The 15,496-nt window shown below is 42.0% G+C and overlaps 1 protein-coding gene across 1 annotated transcript in view; it reads left to right on the top strand.

Annotated features, from left to right (window-relative positions):
* The window catches only part of LOC121569488 (sterile alpha motif domain-containing protein 14-like), a 40,760-nt gene that overhangs the window by 8,104 nt on the left and 17,160 nt on the right, over positions 1–15,496 (top strand). Inside the window, exons 2-7 of the mRNA XM_041880480.2 lie at positions 1,932–1,984; positions 9,395–9,552; positions 12,092–12,425; positions 12,717–12,816; positions 12,937–13,005; positions 13,154–13,310. Coding sequence (XP_041736414.2) covers positions 1,945–1,984; positions 9,395–9,552; positions 12,092–12,425; positions 12,717–12,816; positions 12,937–13,005; positions 13,154–13,310 — 858 coding nt within the window. The 5' untranslated portion in view covers positions 1,932–1,944. The remainder of the gene's footprint in view (positions 1–1,931; positions 1,985–9,394; positions 9,553–12,091; positions 12,426–12,716; positions 12,817–12,936; positions 13,006–13,153; positions 13,311–15,496) is intronic.

Raw genomic sequence — 15,496 nt, 5'->3', positions numbered from 1 at the left:
CAAAAATGATATGGTAATACAAAATGTATGTTTACACACTCCCAGGAATGTCATACATGATTCATCATTAGCTTATACGCTAACTTTGACACATCTAGATGGCCGGGCGGGGTGGGTGTGGAGCCAGAGAAAGCAAGGGTTCAAACTGTAGAACCCAGTTCCTACATTTGAAAATAAAAATGGATTTTATCAAACAAAACTATGCAACATTTTATCGCTGGGACCCTCAGGATGACAAATCAGAGCAAGATTACTGAATGTAAGTACATTATTTACCTTCAGAGGTGAATGTATCAAACCAGTTGCCGTGATAAGTTTGTTGTTGTTGTGCACTCTCCTCGAATAGCATGTTTTTTTTTTCACTGTAATAGATACTGTAAATTGGACAGTGCAGTTAGATTAACAACAATTTAAGCTTTCTGCCATTATAAGACATGTCTATGTCCTGGAAAGTCTGCTGTTACTTACAACAGTCATGCTAATCACATTAGCGCATGTTAGCTCAACCGTCCCGTATACGGGACACCGATCCCGTAGAGGTTAACGGTTGTGTGCGGTCTATCAGAAGAAGAGAAGTAACTGAATGTCTAAAAACAGAGGGTGCGTCATTCATGATGACACTGCACTTTTGGATAATACTTTCTTTGTATGAAGTTGTGCAGAATGTTTTTAATGCGAAGAATGAAGTGTCTTCAGGCAGTTTCTCACAGATGTGATGTTTGTTACAAATTCTAATGCAGTGAGTTTATTATTGGCTGGATTTACCCCCAGGCCAGTTCTGGTAGAAGTGGATTTTGAAGAGAAAAACAAAAGCCCAGCTATGTTTTTAAAGAAAATAATCGCCCACTGTTCTCACAGACTGCAACGAACTCTGTCCAATGCTTACAACTGTTACTGTAGCCATATAATGACCAGTACTGTGTTCCCCAAGCACAGAGCTACCATCCATTACAGTTTTCTGATAAGTGATAAGATAGGATAGACCTAAAGGATACTGTCCGGAGTGTCGATTGGAGTTCACAGATAAGATAGGTGAGTTAACGGGCACAAGATTGGGTGATTCGCAGGACAACCCAAGCTAGCTTGGAGCAACTTTAATCATCTTCATTTGCAACAATCTTACAACAACCTTATTTATCTTCATTTGATCCTGAATGTTCTATTCGTTTTAGTTTTTTGCGGAGTTAGGTCTAAGATATATTTCAAATTTGATCCACTAAAATACCAATTCTTTATACTACAGTGTAACACCCTCCATTTGAGATGTAATGCATTAACCCACCTTCAAACCATTCAAACCCCTTTCCAGCCCAAATACACACATCATCCATCTTTATCATGCAGCCATTCCTTTAGAAAAGTGTGGAACCCCCTGTGGGTTTGCACGTCCCTCATCCCTCCATCCTCTCTTCTTTAGCTGCATGTTCAATTAACTGGCTAGCAGGGAAATGGGTCAGCAGTGCGACAATCAGCTGAGCGCTCGCGATCAATCACCCCGATGACTATGCTCCCGGGCAGACGTGCCCATTAGCGCATGAGTGTGTGTTTATGTGTGTGTGTGTGTGTGAGTAGAAATAGGGGGCGTTTCGCTGCTCGTTTTCTGGTGAATTCTTAATGTGATTTCCTCAAGGTTTCTTCCAGGGAGAAACAGCCACCGGGCTAAGCATTGCAGCAGAAAGACGAGACGAGGAGGCTTGTTAGATGATGGGGTGGTGAAGCTAAGCTAAGGGCTGCAGGCTGTTAACACGGCCGACTAAACTTGTCGATATACATAAATGCAGCGACTCATTGCACTCTCTGTCTCTCTGTCTCTCTCTGCACTGTAGTCTGTTATGTTTTTGTTTCTACAGTACCTAATCTAGAGTTCTATCCCCCTCTCCCTCTCCGTTTCTCTCTCTCTCTTTCTCTCTCTACCCCCTCTCTCTTCACAGTGCCCATTGCGCCATGTCTGCCACACAGCTGGAGGAGACAGAAAATGTTTTTGGTGAGTGTTTCGCTCTCTCTCAGAGTGTGTGTGTTTGTGTCTCACACATTTAATGAGTGTTGTATATGTGATACATGAACGAAGATTGTGTGTTTGTGTGCGTATATCTCTCAGAGTAAGATACACAATATGAGGCACACAGAAATTAATACGTGTTTGTGTGTGGTGTGTGTCTGACATAAACTATGTGTGTGCTGTGTGTTGGTCCTATAACTTTCTGAATACCACGGGCCAGAGAAAGATGTGGAACATGAGGGAGTCTGTTGTTGTAATGAGTGGGAAGGCCTATGCTATGAAATCTCATGACTGCACTTCTCAGCTAAAAGGGCGGTCTAGTCAGTCTACACACACACACACACACACATGCATGCACACACACATACACACACAAACACTCCATGTCCTATTTTAAGAAAATCAATTCCTAAAGAGGCTATGACTCAGACTTCTACATCACAGCACCTTTGTATAAAACGTTGTAACCAGCAGTGACCAAGCTACCTCTCAGTCAGAGTCCTATAAATACTCCCTATTCCCCTTTGAAGCAGCTCCCAGGTCACCTCTCTCTCCCTGAATAAGACACCCCAGCACTAATGTGGAACATCAGCCTTTGTGTGGACTCAGCCGTTTGGGTCTCAGTGGTGTCAGGTCCAATTCCCCAATGTGCCGAATTCTGCATACCCGCTCCTCCTCTAACCCTCTGACACTGTTTTATTGGACCAGATGCCCCAAATGTGCTCAACTCCTCTGAAAAACTGAAATTGCAACGGTATTGTGGATTCATTGGCTAACATTGAAGCGTGCATCTACCTGCCTGTCATTCGCTGGCACGGATGTGAGGGATTTTTAGAGTGTGTTTGCGTGCATGTGTGAGTGTCTCCACAGCACATCGTTCAGATATCCAGTCACTAAATACAGCCAGTGGATCAGCCTGACAGCCTCCAAATATGGCAGTGGGCGACACTAATACACATTTTTGAACTGACCATATCTTGTTTGCTTCGCCAGCTCTCTGGTGTTTTCTTAATATACTGTACACACCAACCCCACTTTCCTCTAGTGATGCGCCTGTGAGATTGACCTTCATACCTCTCCAGAAAGCCCACAGGGGAATGTAGAGTCAGGGGTAGTGTGCTTTGTATACCTATAGTGGGGGTTGGTTGTAATATATCTTTCTCCTACCTACTCTATGTATGGTCTGTGTAGAATCCAATAAGGGGTGGGATGATGGCTTATGGGGGATGAGAGAGGGGTGTGGCTTGGTTTGGTTTGGTCAAATTTTAAGGGTGCCTCTTAGCACAGAGACTAGGTCTAATAAGAGCAGGAGGGATAATGTGCACCGCAGGGGGTAACAGAATGGAACAGAAAGGACACAGATGGAAAGGTGATTCTGGGCCTCTCAGTTCACCCTCCTCCTTCACCCCGTTTTACTCCTCCTTGTAGTCTCGTATAATGTTGTCAACAATGTGAACAGGAGGGTTGAGATACTGGTGCCAAGAAATGTTGTCTTTTAATGTGAGGGAATCACCCTGTAAAATTGTTGCGGTTGACATTTCCTGTTTGCTGAGGTTGTTGTCTGTTGTCTTTGGGGTGGCTGTGCTCGGGCTCCCTTGGCTCGCTTAGTGGAAACGTGGTAGAGAACGTGGTTTCCCTCTGCGGCAGTTCGGCCTGTCTGCCTTCATTACTGGCTGTGTACATCCTAATACTGAACCACGGAGACAGACCTCACTCTACACATAGAGCTGCAGCCAATACACAGCTCATCCACTGAACCACAAAGACAATGTCATACTGAACTAGCACTCACACTGCTATCATAGCACACAGCCCATAACACACTGAACCCAACCTAACGCCATACAGTTTCAATCTTATAGGCTGAGAATTGTTCATATCCACTCAAACTTTACACTGAAATTCTTCATATAAAGCTTGTTTAAGGCTTCAGTTATACTGAACCAAACCTTGCTTCAGGATACAAAGCATGTATCATATAGTAAACCAACCTTTACATTACCACTCAGGGAGCTAAACCAAACATGTACAACCCAAAACAGAGCCTGTATCATACTCCAACCTAGCTCCGCTCCAACAGAGATAGAAAAGGGCTGACTCAGGGGCCTGTAGTATGGATGATTATCAGTCAGACCGCCACAGAGAGAGAGTGTTTGGTTGGCCTGCATCCCACTGGGAACTCACTCTGCTGCTGCTGTAGCTGTAGCATTGATTGCTAGCTTTACCTCAACCACCACCACCTAACCAGCTTGAGGAATGAAGCACCAATCCGAAATGGCAAAGCACTCAATTCCATTCACCCCCAGATTGCAGAAAATTGAATGTAATGAACCTTACACTCTACCACACTGAGTTGGAGTGTTGTGGTTTTGGACTCGATAGCCCAAGCTAGACACAGTGGTGTCTATCTATACAAATTAGCTTTGAGTGCTGCTTGAGTTTTAGCCTGCTGTGCAAGGATGTACCACTCGACTACACTACTAGAGCAATTAACTTCTGTGTTCAATTCTATTTCTGGAAGGATATGTGACATGCAGGTTTGGAACCAATTTTTTTCCCCACCAATCGTATCGTTCATAACAGAACCATTATTATTTTTTTCGTTCAGTTCCACTGTTCCAACCAGCAAAATACAGTTCTGAACCGGTTTGAACCCAAACAAAGTAACCGTTAATAATCAGAATTATACCTTTGGAGGAGCAGCTTCTATGAAGGAACTTTGAATGTCATTGACCTTCAGATAGTTGGTTTAGCGTTGGACCAAAACTAGCTAGCTACCTTGTGTGTGCAGAGTGGCACCATAATTAAAATAAAACATTTGTAGATAATAAATCCAATGTGAAACGTGATAACTATTTTGTATCCTTAACTAGCGTTGAAAAAGTTAATCCATTCTTCTCTAATTAAAAATCTCTCTCCTTCCTTTCTCAATCATGCTTGTAACGTCAGTAGTAGGCTAGCAGGCAGGCAGACACTGGAATAAGAGTGAGGGCTTTGTATAGGTGCTTTGTTGCATTTTGTTGTGCGAATCGATGCCCAGCACGTAAAATAATGTAATTAACCGGTTCCCATGCTTTTAAAATAACGGTTCTCTTCCAGAATAGTATAGATCACTTTCGTTCCCGGTTTTGATTCTGTTCCTCGAAAAATGCTGTTCTTTCTGGTTTTCAGTTCTGTTCCCTGAACCGGTTCCAACCCCTGGTGATATGTACTGTATGCTGTTTTTAATTTGGACCGAATGTAAGATAGCAGATGGCTATTGTTGAGTCGTGTTTTCCGAAGTGAAGGAGGTTCCCTTTCGTCGACTGTGAGGTGCATGAAAAGGTATTGGAGACAGGTCTCCTCCATCTCTGAGTATGTAGCCCATAACATGCACCGAGTGGGCGAAAGGCCAGTTGGGGGTTCAACCTTCCCTGTCAGTAGGCTGATGACAGCGCTACGAGTGGAAAATGTCACTGCCTCCATCTGACCACTGCTGGGTCACTGAACAGCACAAACATTGATTTACAGAGTGCACCCCAAATTGCACCTTATTCCCTAGGGCCCATAGAGCTCTAGTCAAAAGTAGTGCAAAAGTAGGGATCAGGGTGCCATTTGGGATGCGACCACAATTTTAATGGATGAACAACAGGGATCTGAATATAGCCATAGTAAGTTATATAGACATTATACTTTAATTCTCAAATTCAACCCCAAATTCATGCTAGGACAATGTAGAGAGAGCGACGTCAAAATTTGTTCCGACCACAGTCAAGTCCACCTGGACTGAGTCCAGTGGAAGTGCTGCAGTATTTTGGAGCTCATTGTGCATTGTGGTCTTCCTAGATGAGAATGGATCTCTGGTAATTTAGTGTGATCTGCCACACCTTCCCTTTTATTCAGACTGCTCAATAGGTGTCATGCCAATGACAATACAGTAATGTGTCATTGCCAATGCTATGAGTCATATGCAGAATCCGAAACCGCATAAGGTTTACATGACGAGTCATTTTTGATGTTTGTTAGGTGCAATGACCATTAACTGTAATGCAGTTTAAATTTGTCTGCATTCAATGAAAAATAGTGGGAGTCGTCTGTACTACAACTCAGTTCAGGGAAACGTTCCCTCACATTCTGACTCAGAATATTGAAAAAACTATTCTAAAACAACGTATTTAAATGATCTGTAAATAAATCGGTCACATTTGTGTTGCTAAGGAGATTAAATTGAAAAATTATTTATACTTCATTGAACGTCATGTTCTTTGTGTCCGAATGTGTTCATCAACACTCCCTTCCTTATCATTATCCCAGTGTCTCTGAACCCCACTGAGTGCCTACATGGACAGTATGCTGCCTGGACATTTCTACATGACTAAATACCAATTACATTAGAGTGAGCACTCAGCCATGGGAGAGAGGGAATAGGGTATGCACATCAAGAAAGATGAGTCGATTTTTAGATTTTGTGATTTTCTCTTAATTCTCACACAAATCACAAACACTTATGTGAACATTGTGTCACATTTTCTCTCTCTCTCTCTTCTTTGATTTATCTCTCTTATTTTTTTCTGAGTTTTATTACTTTCGGTGTTGGTGGTTGGATCCTTTGAAAATAGGTTCTCAGCTATTTAGCCTAATGTTGTCCCCTGTAGCTCAGTTGGTAGAGCATGGCACTTGCAACGCCAGGGTTGTGGGTTCGTTTCCCACGGGGGGCCAGTATGAAAATGTATGCACTCACTAACTGTAAGTCGCTCTGGATAAGAGCGTCTGCTAAATTACGTAAATGTAAATGTGATGTTGTCCAGGACAAGATAGTAATGTGCATATTATACTATATATTTCAAAAATCTTACCCAAACCTGAATGGCTGTAGTGAGCATCAAAGAAGAGAGCTTCATTGATATTGTGTTGTTCATAGCTGATGAAAGGTCTCACCACTTTCCTCTGTTGTATCTTATTTTTAGTCTGTCTCGGCTGACTGGCTGGTGTTAGATCCTCTGGTATAAAGCAGTCAGTGCTGTGCTGTACAGTACAGTACAGTACAGTCTGTGATGAGATCTGAGCGTCAGCATGGTGAGAGGGAGGTATCAGATGAATCCTATTAGTTGGCTCACTCACATCTGGCCCCTCTGTGTCTCTCCATCACTGTACTGACATACCTGTTCCTAAAGAGGGAGAGGGGGAGAATAGAAAACACTAATACAATTTAATTACATATGTTTAAAAAATATGTATATATATTTCTCACAAGTAGTAGACCAATTGGATGCTGTCAGGGGCTTTGACTTTTAGATATGTTTGATTAGGTAATTCTAGTACATGAATGCCTACTACAGTGTCAATGCTTCCCAAGCAAAAAGCTCATGTTTAGTAGACGGTTAGAGGCACTCTGTTTGTGGATCGATACAATGCCTTCAGAAAGTATTCATACACCTTGACTTATTCCACATTTTGTTCGGTTACAGCCTGAATTCAAAATTTATTAAATCGATTTTTTTTCTCACCCATCTACACACAATACCCCATAATAATAAAGTGAAAACATGTTTTTTGTCATTTTTGCAAATTTATTGAAAATGAAATACAGAAATATCTCATTATGGGTATGCTTGCTGATGACAAGCATACCCATAACATGATGCAACCACCACCATGCTTGAAAATATGAAGAGTGGTATTCAGTGATGTGTTGTGTTGGATTTGCCCCAAACATAACACTTTGTGTTCAGGACATAAAGTAAAAAAAAATGCCACGTTTTTTGCAGTGTTACTTTAGTGCCTTATTGCAAACAGGATGCATGTTTTGGAATATTTGTATTCTGTACAGGCTTCCTTCTTTTCACTCTGTCATTTAGGTTAGTATTGTGGGGTAACTACAATGTTGTTGATCCATCCTCAGCTTTATCCTATCACAGCCATTAAACTCAGTAACTGTTTTAATGTCACCATTGGCCTCATGGTGAAATCCCTGATTGGTTTCCTTCCTTCCTTTCCGGAGTTAGGAAGGACTCCTGTATCTTTGTAGTGACTGGGTGTATTGATACACTATCCAAAGTGTAATTAATAACTTCACCATGCTCAAAGAGATATTCAATGTCTGCTTTTTTCCTTTTTACCCATCTACCAATAGGTGCCTTTCTTTGCGAGACAATGGAAAATCTCCCTTGTCTTTGTAGTTGAATCTGTGTTTAAAATTCACTGCTCGACTGAGGGACCTTACATATAATTGTATGTGTGGGGTACAGAGATGATGTAGTCATTCCAAAATCATGTTAAGCACCATTATTGCACACAGAGTGAGTCCATGCAACTTATTATGTGACTTGTTAAGCAACATTTTACTCCTGAACTTATTTAGGCTCGCCACAACAAAGGGGTTAAATACTTATTGACTCATACATTTCAGCTTTACATTTTTTATTAATTTGTAAACATTTCTAAAAACATAATTCCCTTTTGACATTATGGGGTATTGTGTGTAGGCCAGTGACACAAAATCTCAATTTAATACATTTTTAATTCAGGCTCTAACATAACAAAATGTGGAAAAAGTCAAGGGGTGTGAATACTTTCTGAAGGCACTGTAAGAGATGTGTTGTCTCTGTGTGTTTGGTCCTATATTTATATATATTTATTTTTTTAATCCCAGCCCCCATCCCCGCAGGAGGCCTTTTGCCTTTTGGTAGGCTGTCATTGTAAATAAGAATTTGTTCTTAACTGACTTGCCTAGTTAAATAAAGGTTAAATAAAAAATTAAATAAAAAAAGAGATGACCAGGTCGTAGGTCAATGTTCATCCCCCACAATCCTCTGCTGACTCAGTCACAGGGGAACGTCCAATGTGATTAAACAGATTCATTGTCATGTATTTGGGGGATGGGGGCTGGATGAATGGAGTGAAGGATGGAGGGATGAGGGGAGGGAGAGATAATTGATGGAAACGCTGAAGGGCTCTCAGATTGGGGCCAAGAGGTCGAAGGCAAAAGCATCGTTCCTCTGGGTTCACCACAGATAGAGGATGTTAGAGCAGGGGGAGGATCAGACTAACACATTTCACCTGTACAATTAAACTCCTCAGTGTGACATGTAAAAGGTAGTATGGTGGTTGTAATCTCATCTTGAACCTTCTCGTAATGTCCAAAACAGACATTAGAGGATTTTTTTTTTTACATGCAGGGCATTAGCTTTTGCCCAGTAGTTTATCTTTCTAGGTCCCAGGTGAAATGAATATATTAAAATAGCTGTAGCCTAGTGTTTAGTTCTGGGCTTTCCTTGTAACACATTCTGCATCAAATGGATCTGTAAAAAACACTTCTCAAATCTGTGTCCAGTACTTATTTGAGCTTTTCTCTGTGATCTTCCCTCAGACCTGAATGATCTGAATATCATCATTTTCACTGTGATCTTCCCTCAGACCTAAACGAGGCCATCCCAGAGACAGAGCTGCTGGACAACAGCATACAGAAGGGGCGTGCCCAGCTGTCCGTCAAAGCCAGGAGGCACCGCCCCTCTCGCTCTCGCTTCCGAGACAGCGTCAGTTCCACAGAGGGAGATGACAGTCTGGAGAGGAAGGTGAGTGACAGGCGTGAGAGCCAATCAATCGATGACATGGACTCTCTGGATGGGACAGGCACACCCACAGGACACATTCCTTTGTAGTCTGATGATGACCTTGTAGCATGTGATAACAAAACACAAGGGCCCTGTCTTGTTTTGGTAATACAGTATAGATGACATCTTTATATAGACAGCACCAAGGGAGATTTCAGGTATTTATTGTGCATTTTATGTGGTCACTATACCATAATACTGCACACATGTAGCTAAGTAACATAGCAACTATAGCTCTATAACTAACAGCACTGTACATGCCTATACTCTTGCATAGATCCTGATTGGTTAAAAACAAAGCTTGACTCAATCAGGCATTGAATCAGTGGTGATGTTTCACTGCATCATTTGACAATCAGATTTTATGGTTGACTTCTTTATATTCAAACCCATTTAGTTGTAGATGGTAAAAGACCATGCAACCATCCATATGAAATCAGTTTCTTAGTCCTGGAACTCATTTCAGATTATATGGAGATTATCAGAAGGGAGAATGTCTCAATGGCCTCTTACCTAGGCTATTTTGGAGGGCGTTGGAGAGTGTGTGTCTCGCTCTCTTCATATTTGTTGTTTGGTCGTTTTTGAATATTTTCTCTCACTAGAGTTAGGGTCAATTCAAATTGCATTCCAGCCTATTCAGGCATTTCATTGGACTGGCACACAATTTGAAAAGTACCATACTACAGTTATGAGCATTTTCCCATTCAAATTTCATGTCCAATTATTGCTTACTATACAGGAGGTGGAATGGAATTGACCCAAACTCATATGTCCCTAACTGTGTTCATGAGTGGTTGCATGCATGTGTGTATATATGCATAAGCTTATGCTTGTGTGTGTGTATGTACAGTACTTGTCAAAGGTTTGGACACACCTACTCATTCAAAGGTTTTTCTTTATTTTTACTATTTTCTACATTGTATAATAATAGCTAAGACATCACAACTATGAAATAACACATATGGAATCATGTAGTAACCAAAAGAGTGTAAAACAAATCAAAATATATTTATATTTGAGATTCTTCAAAGTAGCCACCCTTTGCCTTGATGACAGCTTTGCACGCTCTTGGCATCTCTCAACCAGCTTCATGAGGTAGTCACCAGGAATGCATTTCAATTAACAGGTGTGCCTTGTTAAAAGTTAATTTGTGGAATTTATTTCCTTCTTAATGCGTTTGAGCCAATCAGTGGTGTTGTGACAAGGTAGGGTTGGTATACAGAAGATAGCCCTATTTGGTAAAAGAACAAGTCAATATTATGTCAAGAACATCTCAAAGAAGCAAAGAGAAACGACAGTCCATCATTACTTTAAGACATGAAGGTCAGTCAATCCGGAAAATGTCAAGAACTTTAAAGTTTCTTCAAGTGCAGTCGCAAAAACCATCAAGCGCTATGATGAAACTGGCTTTCATGAGGACCGCCACAGGAATGGAAGACCCAGAGTTACCTCTGCTGCAGAGGATAAGGTCATTAGAGTTACCAGCCTCAGAAATTGCAGCCCAAATAATTGCTTCACAGAGTTCAAGTAACAGACACATCTCAACATGAACTGTTCAGAGGAGACTGTGTGAATCAGGCCTTCATGGTCGAATTTCTGCAAAGAAACCACTACTAAAGGACACCAATAAGAAGAAGAGACATTAGACTGGTGGAAATCTGTCCTTTGGTCTAATGAGTCCAAATTTGAGATTTTTGGTTCCAACCGCCATGTCTTTGTGAGACGCAGAGCAGGTGAACGGATTATCTCTGCATGTGTGGTTCCCACCATGAAGCATGGAGGAGGAGGTGTGATGGTGTTGGGGTGCTTTGCTGGTGACACTGTCTGTGATTTATTTAGAATTCAAGGCACACTTAACCAGCATGGCTACCACAGCATTCTGCAGCGATACGCCATCCTGGTTTGTGCTTAGTGAGACTATTATTTGTTTTTCAACAGGACAACGACCCAAAACACACCTCCAGGTTGTGTAAGGGCTATTTGATCAAGATGGAGAGTGATGGAGTGCTGCATCAGATGACCTGGCCTCCACAATCACCCAACCTCAACCCAATTGAGATGGTTTGGGATGAGTTGGACCGCAGAGTGAAGGAAAAGCAGCCAACAAGTGCTCAGCATATGTGGGAATTCCTTCAAGACTGTTGGAAAAGCATTCCAAGTGAAGCTGGTTGAGAGAATGCCAAGAATGTGCAAAGCTGTCATCAAGGTAAAGGGTGGCTACTTTGAAAAAGCTATAATATATTTTGATTTGTTTAACACTTTTTTGGTTCCTACATGATTCCATATTTGTTATTTCATAGTTTTGATGTCTACAATGTAGAAAATAGTAAAAATAAAGAAAAACCTTTGTATGAGTATGTGTGTCCAAACTTTTGACTGGTACTGTATGTATGTGTGTCTGTCTGTCTCTCTCTCTCTGTGTGTGTGTGTGTGCTTATTGTTTGTCTCAGTCAGTTCACATATAAACATGTTGTGGTGTTTCTGAATCTTTGTGCCATAGTGTCTGGACAGCCCTCTGCACTCCGTCCGTTCCCCCCTCCACGCCACCCTGCGAGGAGGCTCCTCCCCTTCGCCTGATTCGCTCCTCTCCTCGTCCTCCCCTTGTCCCACCTTACGGAGCCCCGTCTTCTCCTTCGACTCCTCCTCCTTACGGCGCTCCCCGGAGGAGGGTGGGACCGGGTCGCCAGCCCCTCGGGGGCGGTACCGCCAGCTGACCAATGCCACGTCTCAGGAGGCCCTGGTGACCACGCCCAACAGCTCTCCCTCCAAGTCGTGTCCCAGTTCGGACTGCTCGCCTGTTTACATTCGACGGGCACGACGCCCAGACAGTGAGGGTAAGAGTGGCAGCCATCCGCATGGCAAGAAAATCATCATCTGTCTGTATCCTAGTTATTACAAATCCCCACACTAAGAATGAAATGCCCTGTGATATAACTGTGGTATATTAAGCCTGAAGAGGCACAGCACATACACACAAGCAGCATTTAAGTGCATTATTGGCTAAACCAGCATTACTGCCATACCATTAAGGCCACACCAAAATGTTGGGAATGGTGGGTTAATGTATAAAAAAATGCATTGTTTAATCAATAATGTGCTAATAGCCATTTATTATTGTTTCTCAGTGTTAGTTTCAGATGACAGTCGAGACACCAGCCCGGCCGACCCCGGCAACAACAGCCTTATCTTCGACAAGAAGACCAAGAGGAGGTTCTTGGACCTGGGGTAAGTGCTCAATATTCAGACATTTACTCTGTTTACATTGTAAACACATTGTAAATTGGTCCGTTTCAAAACTGGTGCTTTCTGTTGATTTTAACCCACAGTTTTTTTGCTCTTCTGAAGGGTCACATTGAGACGCTCCTATGTGAGAGTCAGAAAAGACAAGTCAAACAGACTGTCAATGGGAAGCCGGTGAGTCAATGGGAAGCCATTTTGGCTCTGTCCCTCTGTTTCAATACAGGAGACACCATTTTGGCTCTATTAGACCTAGTTAGCAAATGAGAGGCACCATTTTGGCTCTTTCAGTTAGCATATTGAATATCTCTCTTTCTCTGCACAGAGAGCCATCTGAGAGCCCGTCCAGGTCCTCTGGCTCGTTCGTGCCTTTCTCCTGGTTCACTGACAGCGCCAGGGGCTCCGTGTCGTCCGGGGCAACCCCGCCCTGCTCCCCCAAACTGGTCTCACAGGACTGCAGCCCCCGCAAGTCCAACTCCCAGGTAACTCACATCCACAATAATATATAGACGCTTCCAGATATCATATTTAGGTCAGACTGCACTATTGTGTTACTACTACCATTGTCCACTTTGTGTTTTTATCATTATCAGAGGCATCATGTGTTTGTTAGCATTAGTATATAGGCTAGTCTTTATTTAATGTCTGTCATTGAGATTTCTGCCACATCTGACAATGTCATGAAAACGAGCTTCAAAGGCCGTGTGTTATGGTTCTAGATGGACAGATAGCTCGCAACAATGACAGAAAACTGTCAAGTGGTGACTTGTAAGTGGCTCGTTTCAGCTCGTTTAAACTTGTTCTTGATACCATGTCTTGTTTTGAGGTGTTTTGACTGTCACGTCTATGCTAATATGGAAAACAATGGCTAGATAGCTAGCTAGCCAACAACTGTAACAATGTATTTGAGAGTTAAGTGCTCATTGTGCAACTGTATTTATGTTTTCAATTAACATTGGAGCCGAAATATAGTTTACGTTGTTAACAATCTAGGCTAACCCCTGTTTTGCCCCGTAGTTGCGCATGCCTCGGTTTTGTTGCTAAACAACCAACCAGTCTATACATTCCTCAGTTTAAATAACCGAGAAAAGGATGCTGCTGTTACCATTGGAGATATGCCAAATGCTTTTTACAAATCTTTTCAAATGAATTGTCAAGAAGGAGAAAACCTTCTCCCACTGGGTCTGAGCTTCAAATGCAAAAACAGTCAACAGAAGAGAGAAGCAGACACCAGAGATATAACACTGCTATAAACAGTCTTGTGTGTCATCCATATATATATATATATATATATATATATATATATATATATACACACACATATATATAATTGGAGAAGCCCATAGTGTGACTCAGCTCCTGTAGAGAGAGTCTGAGGGGATTGAAACCCAATTAGGAAACAGGGTGAGTTTTCCTCTGAGTCCTAGAGGGTACTGCTATTCAACATTTATCGATAGAAATCAATGGCCCTTTGTGCGGCACAATGTCACATACTCGTGTCAAATTGAACCTGTTTCATAAAAGCTATCGACAGATGACTTCAGGAGTTAAAACAAGAACACGGCACCGATGCAAGAGAGGATCTTCAGTTGATAGATCTGATTGACCACGTTGAGGGATTTTGGTGCTGTTGTCTTCCTCTTACATTGTTTGGTACATGTGCATCTATTGGATGGAGAAAAAAAAAGTTTAATATACAGAAGAAAGAGGCTGAGGTACAGGGTTATAGGAAGAAGATAGACTTATAGTGGTTGTCCGTTCAATACCCAGGAAGGCAGACATATGCCTCAAACTGACTTTGCACCAGCTGATTAAAGCCTCTGCCAATGGCCCAAGTATTTCTAAGGGAAATAGATTATATTTCAGAAGCTTGTGGGCCAATGGCCTTTTAGCTAAGAGACACAGAAAGGACTTGTGGGAAATATACAGGAGTCCAATCACACCATTGATGTAACAAAACAAGGTGTGTGTTCCGTATATCAGTGTTTTTATTTCCCTGTCAAACGTATAGTTAAGAGCATGCCTGGCTCTTTCAGCTTTATCGTTTCTGCTTATGTGCACAAATTGCTTTATAAATCAAAGGTGTTCTAAGTCGTTGTCAGCACAGCAAATATGGTATTTCACATATTGAGGTATATCTCTGCTATAAATGATGACATTCTTTCTGCTAATATGTTCATGTGTAGCCTGTCCATGTCCTTGCCATAAAACCATATAACCAGTAAGTACACCCACAGGACACATAACAATACATATATTTCTTGTTGGATGGCTCTCTTTGCACACATTTGCGGTCGTAGGCAGAAATCCCATGATGCAATCGATGCTGTTGATTTACTCACCTTGGAGACTTGACCGCTACGATGCTTTTAGCTAACCACAACCTGTGACGAGGTGTGAAAGAAGGAGTCAGGCGCAGGAGGTAATATACCGAAGTCCAGAGTTTAATCTGTTTGCATAAATCCAACGCCCCAAGCGTCAAACGAGGGAAAACATCCACCTTGGCAATAACACAGTGAAATGTAGCTCAACCGAGCTACACGCTCTCACAACAAAACAATCACTCACAAAGACAAGGGGAACAGAGGGAACACTTATACACATACTAATTAGGGGAATGAGCACCAGGTGTGTGTGATTGACAAGACATGACAAGTGGAGTGATGAG

Source organism: Coregonus clupeaformis, unplaced genomic scaffold, assembly GCF_020615455.1.
Source record: "Coregonus clupeaformis isolate EN_2021a unplaced genomic scaffold, ASM2061545v1 scaf0136, whole genome shotgun sequence".
Taxonomy (NCBI): Eukaryota; Metazoa; Chordata; class Actinopteri; order Salmoniformes; family Salmonidae; genus Coregonus; species Coregonus clupeaformis.
The sequence above is the reverse complement of the archived record's forward strand: the minus strand, read 5'-3'. Positions and strand labels throughout refer to the sequence as shown.